At 43.1% G+C, this 13,055-nt stretch overlaps 1 protein-coding gene across 1 annotated transcript; it reads left to right on the top strand.

Moving 5' to 3' along the window:
* Positions 1–11,007: 11,007 nt before the first annotated feature.
* On the top strand, positions 11,008–12,686 carry LOC128666787 (E3 ubiquitin/ISG15 ligase TRIM25-like). Its single transcript, XM_053721583.1, has one exon. The coding sequence runs from the start codon at positions 11,008–11,010 to the stop codon at positions 12,577–12,579; it is 1,572 nt and encodes a 523-aa protein (XP_053577558.1). The 3' UTR covers positions 12,580–12,686.
* Positions 12,687–13,055: the final 369 nt, after the last annotated feature.

Raw genomic sequence — 13,055 nt, 5'->3', positions numbered from 1 at the left:
AGAGGCTCACCACGTCAAGTGTGACTAGATACTCAGTTCCCTTTAATCCTCTGATGTTCTTTAATTCCTTAATTAAGGAGATGGAGTCCAATATGAATGATGGCATATTGTGGACAATGGGTTGCAGTATAGAGTCTAAATATATATAAGCACATAGGTCTATCCCCATATCCCTACATCCCTATACACTGAGCTGCAATACAGAAAAGGACTTCTGCTACCAGAAGCAGCTTGTGGACATCTGAGGATCCGTGGAGGAATAGAGGATTGAAAAGAGGAAGACTACACTAACACTAAGGCATTATATATACCTCATATTGTGAGGATATACCAGGTGAGCGTGGATATTTCACATTTTTATTTATCTCTATAGCTTGAACGTATTACACGAAGTGTGCCTTTGTGCGCCTGTCTTGTCCTATACTATATATATATATATATATATATATATATATATATATATATATATATAGTCTATATCCAATAAGGGACTGCACTCACTGGATTTGGTTTAAGAAACCTTTATATCTTTATTATGGTAACGTTTCGGGGTTCACAGACCCCTTCCTCAGACCAGACGGTCTGAGGAAGGGGTCTGTGAACCCCGAAACGTTACCATAATAAAGATATAAAGGTTTCTTAAACCAAATCCAGTGAGTGCAGTCCCTTATTGGATATAGACTGTGTACTTGATTGACTTTGCACCCTGGTGGATGACCACACAGCATTGGGAGTGCAGACACACACGGAGGATATATATATATATATATATATATATATATATATATATACACACACACACATACATACATACCACATGAATCTGCACTCCCGCTTCCTATTAGACAACCAGGGAGTGGAAAATTAAATCCAAATAGTAAAAACACAGACTGCACTCACTGGATTTTTAAAACAAGTAAAAAACTTTTTAATGTGACATGGTGACCTTTCGGTGTCCACAGACCCCTTCCTCAGACCAGGATATATGTATTTGTGTGTGTGTGTATATATATATATATATATATATATATGTATGTATATATGTGTGTGTGTGTGACCAGCTACCTTACACCAGAGTTTAAATAAACATCTTATGGAAGTGGAGGGCCCTCTAATGGGGCTGTAACAAAATTAAGGGATAACTGAGTTGAAGTCTGGAGGGTACTAGGTACTACAGTGTTGCAAATGTGGGGGCGGGTGTTTCTGCTTACCTTTATAGGTCCTGGCTGCAGTGGATCCGGCCCTCTTTTGTTCCTGGTTCCAGACTTCAAAGGAGTTTTTCTGCTGCTCTGTCGAAATGGAGTGTTCCAAGAGGAGATCAGTGCCACCATTGCATTACAGGGAGGTAGTGCAGCAGGTTCCTGGCATGCGGGGAGCTGCAAGAGAAAGCGGTGGATCAGCCTCAGAGGATGTGGTACCCCCTTCCCCTGTGGCTAGGCCCCGGGCAGCCCCCATATTGAAAAATAGGCCACCTGTAAAGAGAGGACTGGGCCTTGGGGCCTTTTCATCAGGCCCTGGGCCCTAGTCCTCTATAGCTGGGCCCTCATCTGCCTCTCTTTATGCTCCAACTACTGTAGGGGTCCCCTCAGTTACCCACATCATCCCTTCTTATTCCGGAGCCCCTGGCCTCTCACGAGGTATCCCCTCCCTCTCAGTTACCAGGACAAAGGCCGCAAACGAGCGCAGCTGCTGCGAATGATACGCCATTGCAGCAGCTGCAAGCTCTAGTCCCACCGGCAGTAGCATCCATTATGGCCCTGGCGCAAGCGCTCATGGGGACCATGTCCCCCGTGGTCACGGGCGCTACTCTTGGCAATCTAGATGGGGGGCAGGGCAGGCCCATGTCACAGGCTTCAGTCCATGCGTCGGGTCTTAGCCCCGCCCCTTCCGGAGCTGCGTCTCGCGCGTCCTCCTCGTATGACTCATCAAGCAGGGAGGAGCGCAGACGCAGTCGCGCCCGGAAGAGAGGGGGGGACAGGAGTGGATCTGCGCACGGAGCCAGAAGCAGTAAGTTGGGAAGGCTCCGTGCGGGTGATCGTACTCATGACGGGCGGAGTGGGTGAGATGGGGGTGCGAGTGTGGCACAAGGGAGTGTGGCTCAAGGGTGTGAGGCTCAAGGGAGCGTGGCTCAAGGGTGTGAGGCTCAAGGGAGTGTGGCTCAAGGGTGCTCACGTACTTGAGGCATTTAGTATGGCGCTGCTTACAGTTAAACATTAGCTTCACGGCTCGGCACGTGCCGGGGGTCAAAAATGTTGTGGCAGATGCATTGTCTAGGTTTAACTGGGTACAGTTTAGGAAGGTGGCGCCTGGGGCGGAGCAATCAGGAATAACTTGCCGTCCTTTCCTTTGGCAGATGGCGGGAGCTGGGAAAGCGTTCTCCCCCTAGTGAGGGCTTCTTTGGCACCAAAGACGAGAACATATGAGGGTCACTGGAAGAATTGGGTCAGCTTTGCTAGCCGGCAGGGGTTCCAGGTCCAGTCTGTTACCCAGGTACATATTCTTGACTGGTTGGCTTGCTTGCGTGGTCAGGGGGTGTCTAGATTAGCGGCTCAGGGTAGGCTGTCTGCTCTGGCATTCTTTAACAAGACGTTTGGGCTAGCGGATCACTCAGGCGCGTTCTTAGTGAGGCAAGTCCTGAAAGGGTGGGGGCAGCTGTCCCCTCGCACCAAGGACCATAGGGAGCCAATTACTCCACTCAGATTGCGTGAGCTGGTGGGGACACTGCAGTCAGTGTGCTCATCGCAATACGAGGCCTTGCTCTTTAGATCGACTTTCTCGTTTGCCTTGGCAGGGACATTGAGAGTGGGGGAACTGGTGGCCCCATCCAGGAGTGGTGGGGTAGGAGGGATAAAATGGGAGCATGTGAGGCCCACGGATAACGGCTTACTATTGCTCGTGCCTAGGTCCAAAACCGACCCGCAGGGAAAAGGGGCATGGCTCCCACTGCACAAGCATGAATTTCCTGAATGTTGCCCGGTGGCGGGTTAGGAAGAGTTTTGTCGGGTGCCCCCACGAGATTCAAGTCAGTTGTTCGTACACAAGGATGGCTCCTTCTTGTCGGTTTTTCAATTTAAAAAGGTGCTAGCCAGAGCGGTAACGGCTGCGGGCCTTTACCCGGGAAAAATCAGGTCCCACTCCTTTAGGATTGGGGCGGCGACGAGCGCGGCTAGCGGGTCCTCTGAGGCGGATATCAAGAGATTAGGGCGGTGGAAATCTGGCAGATTTAAGTTGTATATTCGGCACTTATCGGAGTTGCTTCCTTAGGGTTGGGTCAATCTAAGGGGGTTCAGGGCTCACGTGGGGTTCGACTTTAAAGGGAGGTTGAAATGCTGATTTCTGGGTTTGTGTTTTTGGCTCAGCCTTCTATCATGTTATTGCAGGCAAGAATTCGGCCACTATTCGTGTGGATAGTTGGGCACTCTTTCGTGCATTGGGCGTCAATTCGGGCTCTGCGATTGCCGGACGGGCAGCAGTTGGGATTTCCCTCATCCAGGGCCAACATTCGGTGGCTGGGCCGGAGGGGTTTAACCTGGGACGAATTGCCTACCATTTTTCAGGATGCGCACAGGAGGTAGGGGCAGCGTCACATTATTGTATTGCATCTAGGGGGGAACGATATGGGATCGGTCCCAGTTTTGGATTTAATCAGGAAAATGGCTTCTGACATCCGCTGGATGTGCGCATGGCTCAAAGATGTTAGAATTGGGTGGTCCAACGTGTTTGCACGACTGCGTTTGAGGTACATTTTTACTCAAAGGGCAGCATACAATGTGAGAAAGAAGTTGAAAAGGGAGATGGGAAGAACGGTCATGGCGTTAGGCGGTTTTGCCATAAGGCATGATACTCTAACGGCAGACAACAAGGCACTTTATCGCCCCGATGGCGTCCATCTCACGGATGTGGGATTAGACATTTTCCTTGGGGACATTCGTAGAGCTCTTCTTTCGGTGGTCTAAAAAAAAAAATTTATATTGAAAGTGGATTTGGTTTACATTTTTGGTAGTTTAGTGTATTGTTATATTGGGTGGCAGCAAGAGGTAGCTGACTCATGTGGCGGTCAGTCAGGGTCCAGAGAGTGGGCAGGGAGAGAGAAGAGTGATGTCCTGGGATGGGGGAGGCGGCGCCCGCTAGGTGCCGACCTAGGGGTTACTCCTCCCTATGAATCGTAGGCCAAACAACACTAATAGCTTACAGCTCGCTCTCTCTGCAGATTGGGCATGCGCAATCCGTGCCGCTCTGCAAACACTGTGTAGGACCCTGGCCGTCTGTAAGTAGGGGTTAGAATAGCTAGTTCATTGCCGCCATCAATTTTTTTATTAAGAACTTTATACAGTTCTTTGTGTCATTATAAGTAAGTTGCCTTAGTTGGCATATTTAAATAGCCTAAATTAAGCGGTTTATTTACAATAAACGTGACCATAACCGGTCTTAAGCCCAAAACCTGTTGTTGTGTGTTTATTGGTTATCATTCTAGGGTACATAAGACGAACAGGAAGTTTATGGGGCCCATTTATCAAAGGGCTTGCGGACCTGATCCGACACTGCGGATCAGGTCCGCAAGACCTCGCTAAATGCGGAGAGCAATACGCTCTCCACATTTAACATTGCACCAGCAGCTCACAAGAGCTGCTGGTGCAACGCCGCCCCCTGCTGACTCGCGGCCAATCGGCCGCCAGCAGGGAGCTGTCAATCAACCCGATCGTATTCGATCGGGTTGATTTCCGGCGGTTCCTGTCCGCCTGCTCAGAGCAGGCGGACAGGGTTATGAAGCAGCGGTCTTTAGACCGCTGCTTCATAACTTGTGTTTCTGGCGAGTCTGAAGACTCGCCAGAAACACGGCCCTTCAAGCTCCATACGGAGCTTGATAAATGGGCCTGTATATCTTATGGAAGTGGAGGGCCCTCTAGTGGGGCTGTAACAAAATTAAGGGATAACTGAGTTGAAGTCTGGAGGGTACTAGGTGCTACAGTGTTGCAAATGTGGGGGCGGGTGTTTCTGCTTACCTTTATAGGTCCTGGCTGCAGTGGATCCGGCCCTCTTTTGTTCCTGGTTCCAGACTTCAAAGGAGTTTTTCCCCGCACACCCATCCCTGAATGAAGAATTGGCGGCTTTTAGAGGAAAAGTTAGGGTTAACCCTGGCGTAGGTAGGTTTATGTGAACTAGCCTTCTAAGAACAGGTTGTAATTTTTGCCTTCCACCCGTCCGGGCGTGTTTTACGACTCGCTTGGGGGGGGTCGCCTTTGTGGGCTGGTTGTTTTGGTGCCTTAGCTGGCGGTCGGTCAGGGTCCATAGAGCGGGCAGGGAAAGAGAAGAGTGATGTCCGGGGATGGGGAAGGCGACGCCCGCTAGGTGCCGACCTAGGGGTTACTCCCCCCTACGAATCGTAGGCCAAACAACTCTAATAGCTTACAGCTCTCTCTCTCTGCTGATTGGGCGCACGCAATCCGTGCCGCGCTGCAAACACTGTGTAGGATCCTGGCCGTCTGTCAGTAGGGGTTAGAATAGCTAGTTCATTGCCGCCATCAATTTTTTATTAAGAACTTTATACAGTTCTTTGTGTTATTATGAGTAAGTTGCCTTAGTTGGCATATTTAAATAGCCTAAATTAAGAGGTTTATTTACAATAAACGTGACCGTGACCGGTCTTTAGCCCAAAACCTGTTGTTGTGTGTTTATTGGTTATCATTCTAGGGTACATAAGACGAATAGGAAGTTTATCTCTTAAAGCCAAAAAACTTTGTATAACTTTCTCTTCTGACCAGGTTACTGTGGCTTTGCAAACTGCAGCTTCTCCCAGTCCTGACTGCCTCACACAGATTGCTAATTACATTCACTACAGGTGTGTGTGGTCTCTGGGAGAAGGTTAACCATTTCCTTACAGAGTAAAAACAGCTCCTGCTTATATATATATATATAGTACTCACTAATTACATTCACTACAGGTGTGTGACCTCTGGGAGACGGTTAACCATTTCCTTCCAGAGTAAAAACATCTCCTGCGTATATATATATATATATATATATATATATATATAGTACTCACTAATTACATTCACTACAGGTGTGTGTGGTCTCTGGGAGATGGTTAACTATTTCCTTACAGAGTAAAAACAGCTCCTGCTTATATATATATATATAGTACTCACTAATTACATTCACTACAGGTGTGTGTGACCTCTGGGAGACGGTTAACCATTTCCTTACAGGGGTAAAACAGCTCCTGCTTATATATATATAGTACTCACTAATTACATTCACTACAGGTGTGTGTGACCTCTGGGAGAAGGTTAACTATTTCCTTCCAGAGTAAAAACAGCTCCTGCGTATATATATATATATATATATATATATATATATAGTACTCACTAATTACATTCACTACAGGTGTGTGTGACCTCTGGGAGACGGTTAACCATTTCCTTACAGAGTAAAAACAGCTCCTGCTTATATATATATAGTACTCACTAATTACATTCACTACAGGTGTGTGTGGTCTCTGGGAGAAGGTTAACCATTTCCTTACAGAGTAAAAACAGCTCCTGCTTATATATATATATATATAGTACTCACTAATTACATTCACTACAGGTGTGTGTGACCTCTGGGAGAAGGTTAACCATTTCCTTACAGAGTAAAAACAGCGCCTGCTTATATATATATATATAGTACTCACTAATTACATTCACTACAGGTGTGTGTGGCCTCTGGGAGAAGGTTAACTATTTCCTTCCAGAGTAAAAACAGCTCCTGCGTATATATATATATATATATATATATATATAGTACTCACTAATTACATTCACTACAGGTGTGTGTGACCTCTGGGAGACGGTTAACCATTTCCTTACAGAGTAAAAACAGCTCCTGCTTATATATATATAGTACTCACTAATTACATTCACTACAGGTGTGTGTGGTCTCTGGGAGAAGGTTAACCATTTCCTTACAGAGTAAAAACAGCTCCTGCTTATATATATATATATATAGTACTCACTAATTACATTCACTACAGGTGTGTGTGACCTCTGGGAGAAGGTTAACCATTTCCTTACAGAGTAAAAACAGCTCCTGCTTATATATATATATATAGTACTCACTAATTACATTCACTACAGGTGTGTGTGGCCTCTGGGAGATGGTTAACCATTTCCTTCCAGAGTAAAAACAGCTCCTGCGTATATATATATATAGTACTCACTAATTACATTCACTACAGGTGTGTGTGGCCTCTGGGAGACGGTTAACTATTTCCTTACAGAGTAAAAACAGCTCCTGCTTATATATATATATATATATATATATATATAGTACTCACTAATTACATTCACTACAGGTGTGGGTGGCCTCTGGGAGACGGTTAACCATTTCCTTACAAAGGTAAAACAGCTCCTGCTTATATATATATATATATATATATATATATATAGTACTCACTAATTACATTCATTACAGGTGTGTGTGGCCTCTGGGAGAAGGTTAACCATTTCCTTACAGAGTAAAAACAGCTCCTGCTTATTTATATATATAGTACTCACTAATTACATTCACTACAGGTGTGTGTGGCCTCTGGGAGAAGGTTAACCATTTCCTTACAGAGTAAAAACAGCTCCTGCTTATATATATATAGTACTCACTAATTACATTCACTACAGGTGTGTGTGGTCCCTGGGAGACGGTTAACCATTTCCTTACAGAGTAAAAACAGCTCCTGCTTATATATATATAGTACTCACTAATTACATTGACTACAGGTGTGTGTGGTCTCTGGGAGACTGTTAACCATTTCCTTACAGAGGTAAAACAGCTCCTGCTTATATATATATATATATAGTACTCACTAATTACATTCACTACAGGTGTGTGTGGCCTCTGGGAGACGGTTAACCATTTCCTTACAGAGTAAAAACAGCTCCTGCGTATATATATATATATATATATATATATAGTACTCACTAATTACATTCACTACAGGTGTGTGTGACCTCTGGGAGACGGTTAACCATTTCCTTACAGAGGTAAAACAGCTCCTGCTTATATATATATATATATATATAGTACTCACTAATTACATTCACTACAGGTGTGTGTGGTGTCTGGGAGACAGTTAACCATTTCCTTACAGAGTAAAAACAGCTCCTGCTTATATATATATATATAGTACTCACTAATTACATTCACTACAGGTGTGTGTGACCTCTGGGAGACGGTTAACCATTTCATTACAGAGGTAAAACAGCTCCTACTTTTATATATATATATAGTACTCACTAATTACATTCACTACAGGTGTGTGTGACCTCTGGGAGACGGTTAACCAGTTCCTTACAGAGGTAAAACAGCTCCTGCTTATATATATATATATATATATATATATATATATATATAGTACTCCCTAATTACATTCACTACAGGTGTGTCTGACCTCTGGGAGACGGTTAACCATTTCCTTACAGGGGTAAAACAGCTCCTGCTTATATATATATATATATATATATAGTACTCACTAATTACATTCACTACAGGTGTGTGTGACCTCTGGGAGACGGTTAACCATTTCCTTACAGAGTAAAAACAGCTCCTGCTTATATATATATATATATATATATATAGTACTCACTAATTACATTCACTACAGGTGTGTGTGACCTCTGGGAGACGGTTAACCATTTCCTTACAGAGTAAAAACAGCTCCTGCTTATATATATATAGTACTCACTAATTACATTCACTACAGGTGTGTGTGACCTCTGGGAGACGGTTAACCATTTCATTACAGAGGTAAAACAGCTCCTACTTATATATATATAGTACTCACTAATTACATTCACTACAGGTGTGTGTGACCTCTGGGAGACGGTTAACCATTTCCTTACAGAGTAAAAACAGCTCCTGCTTATATATATATAGTACTCACTAATTACATTCACTACAGGTGTGTGTGACCTCTGGGAGAAGGTTAACCATTTCCTTACAGAGTAAAAACAGCTCCTGCTTATATATATATATAGTACTCACTAATTACATTCACTACAGGTGTGTGTGGCCTCTGGGAGACGGTTAACCATTTCCTTACAGAGTAAAAACAGCTCCTGCTTATATATATATATATAGTACTCACTAATTACATTCACTACAGGTGTGTGTGGTCCCTGGGAGAAGGTTAACCATTTCCTTACAGAGTAAAAACAGCTCCTGCTTATATATATATATATATATATATATATATATATATATATATAGTACTCACTAATTACATTCACTACAGGTGTGTGTGGTCCCTGGGAGAAGGTTAACCATTTCCTTACAGGGGTAAAACAGCTCCTGCTTATATATATATATAGTACTCACTAATTACATTCACTACAGGTGTGTGTGGTCTCTGGGAGAAGGTTAACCATTTCCTTACAGAGTAAAAACAGCTCCTGCTTATATATATATATATATATATATATATATATAGTACTCCCTAATTACATTCACTACAGGTGTGTGTGACCTCTGGGAGAAGGTTAACCATTTCCTTACAGAGTAAAAACAGCTCCTGCTTATATATATATATATATATATATATATATATATATATATATATATATATATATATATATATATATAGTACTCACTAATTACATTCACTACAGGTGTGTGTGGTCTCTGGGAGAAGGTTAACCATTTCCTTACAGAGTAAAAACAGCTCCTGCTTATATATATATAGTACTCACTAATTACATTCACTACAGGTGTGTGTGGTGTCTGGGAGACAGTTAACCATTTCCTTACAGGGGTAAAACAGCTCCTGCTTATATATATATATAGTACTCACTAATTACATTCACTACAGGTGTGTGTGGTCTCTGGGAGACGGTTAATCATTTCCTTACAGGGGTAAAACAGCTCCTGCTTATATATATATATAGTACTCACTAATTACATTCACTACAGGTGTGTGTGGTGTCTGGGAGACAGTTAACCATTTCCTTACAGGGGTAAAACAGCTCCTGCTTATATATATATATAGTACTCACTAATTACATTCACTACAGGTGTGTGTGGTCTCTGGGAGAAGGTTAACCATTTCCTTACAGAGTAAAAACAGCTCCTGCTTATATATATATATATATAGTACTCACTAATTACATTCACTACAGGTGTGTGTGGTCTCTGGGAGAAGGTTAACCATTTCCTTACAGAGTAAAAACAGCTCCTGCTTATATATATATAGTACTCACTAATTACATTCACTACAGGTGTGTGTGGTCTCTGGGAGACGGTTAACCATTTCCTTACAGGAGTAAAACAGCTCTCTCTAATCTCCTGCTTATATATATATAGTACTCACTAATTACATTCACTACAGGTGTGTGTGACCTCTGGGAGACGGTTAACCATTTCCTTACAGAGTAAAAACAGCTCCTGCTTATATATATATATATAGTACTCACTAATTACATTCACTACAGGTGTGTGTGGCCTCTGGTAGACGGTTAACCATTTCCTTACAGAGGTAAAACAGCTCCTGCTTATATATATATATAGTACTCACTAATTACATTCACTACAGGTGTGTGTGACCTCTGGGAGACGGTTAACCATTTCCTTACAGAGTAAAAACAGCTCCTGCTTATATATATATAGTAGTCACTAATTACATTCACTACAGGTGTGTGTGACCTCTGGGAGACTGTTAACCATTTCATTACAGAGGTAAAACAGCTCCTGCTTATATATATATAGTACTCACTAATTACATTCACTACAGGTGTGTGTGACCTCTGGGAGACGGTTAACCATTTCCTTACAGAGTAAAAACAGCTCTCTCTAATGTCTATCTTTAACCCTGTCACACACAATATATATATATAGTGTTGCTGCTGCTTAACGTGCAACAAACTGCAATCAGAACCTTGAAGGGTTAAAAATAAGGAAGCAAGTTTGCCAGTAACAATCACAACACTCCCTGTACTGAATAAGAAGAGACTTTCACTTTCATTTCCTGCTGCTGATACAAACATGGCATTTGCTGATCTGAGAGAGGAACTAACCTGCTCTATCTGCCTGAGCATTTATACAGATCCTGTAAATCTCAGCTGTGGCCATAACTTCTGCCTGGGCTGTATTGAGAGTGTGCTGGGTACCCAGGAGGGGTCTGGGGTCTATACCTGTCCTGAGTGCAGAGAAACTTTTAATACAAAACCTAAACTGCAGAGGAACATTACACTATGTAACATAGTGAGAAATCTACATCCTACTCAGCTGAAGAAAAGAGAGACTGGGGTCTTCTGCACTTATTGTATTCACTCTCCTGTACCTGCTGCTAAATCCTGTCTGATGTGTGAGGCTTCTCTGTGTGATACCCACCTGAGTGTACACAGCAAGTCTGAGGAACACGTCTTAACTGAACCCACCACTTCCTGTTGTAACAGAAAATGCTCCACCCACAAGATGCTCCTATTATATTTCTGCACTGAGGATGCTGCCTGTGTCTGTGCGTCCTGCTCCCTGGTCGGAGACCACAGGGGACACCAGTTGGAGCTGCTGAATGAGGCTTCTGAGAAGAAGAAAAAGAAACTGAGAGATGTTCTGCAGAAATTGACCACAAAGAGAGAGAAGACTGAGAAAAGAGTCCAGAGTCTGCAGGAGCACAGGAGAGGGGTGCAAGAGAAAGCAGCTGGTGTAACAGAGCGACTCACTGCCCTGATTAGGGACATCAGGAAACAGCTGGAAGATCTAGAGAAGCGAGTCCTGAGTGAGATCACCCGGCAGCAGGAGCAGGTTTTACTCACAATCTCTGATCTGATCCAGCAGCTGGAAAAAGAGAAGGACGAGCTGACCAGGAAGATTTGTCACATTGAGGAGCTGTGCAACATGACTGACCCATTAACTGTCCTACAAGAACAGGAATCACACAGAGATAACTTTTGTGGGGCTGAGAAGGGAGATAATGAGGTCAGACAGGGAGGGGATAAACTGGTTCCTGCTGGGGGGGATTTGGATGAGGGTCTGATCTCAGTGACCTTATACAGAGGTTTAGCTGATATTGTGACTGATATAAAGAGAGGGCTCTATATGCAGGTGACAGACATATTACTGGATATAAGCACAGCTGATAATAATGTTATTTTATCAGGTGACCTAAAAACTGCATCTTATACAGATATAGACCAGCAGCGACCAGATACACCAGAGAGATTTACAACCTATTCTCAGGTATTAAGTACCAGGAGCTTTTCCTCAGGACGGCATTACTGGGATATGAAGACAAGTAATGCAGGGCACTGGTGGGTAGGGGTTTGTTATCCCAGCATGAAGAGGACAGGACGTAAGTCAGGGATAGGAGATAATGACAAGTCCTGGTGCGTTGATAGTGATTGTGCACTGCTACATAATACAATAGAAACCTCATTTGACCCCCCTCTATCATGTGACAGAGTAGGAATACTGCTGGACTATGAGGCTGGGCGTCTGTCCTTTTATGAGCTGTGTGACCCAATCAGACACTTACACACCTACACTGCCACCTTCACTAAGCCTCTTCATGCTGCATTCTGTTTACAAGATGCCTGGGTGAGAATCCTGTGCTAGATACACTGACCATAATAATAATGCTGTTACCTGTGAGCCAGTGATGTTTGTATATTGTGCACATATTGTGTGAACTGTACTAGAAATAAAATACTTGTGTATAAAAATCTGATCTTCTTGTATTATTATAGGCAACTGTGTATATATAGCACCAACATAAGGGGCAGTGTAGAACAGAAATATTATTAAACAGTAATTACAGTCAAGTACAGGAAAACGATTTGTCTATTAAACTTACATAAGAAGCTACATTGTGTAGAGTATTGTCACATGCATGGTATAAACACACACAGTGTTACATTTATACTCACATGCATATATACACAAGAAAAAACAAGTGCACATTTATATATAAACACAAAATACACGTATAATAGCACACACACATACGTAAAACACACACAAATATTCAAATGCACACACACACATATAAAAGCATTCATGCAAACGCACACAAAAAATCATACGCACACACA

This window comes from Bombina bombina, chromosome 7 (genome assembly GCF_027579735.1).
Source record: "Bombina bombina isolate aBomBom1 chromosome 7, aBomBom1.pri, whole genome shotgun sequence".
NCBI classification, from domain to species: domain Eukaryota; kingdom Metazoa; phylum Chordata; class Amphibia; order Anura; family Bombinatoridae; genus Bombina; species Bombina bombina.
This window is presented reverse-complemented; position numbering and strand designations above follow the sequence as displayed.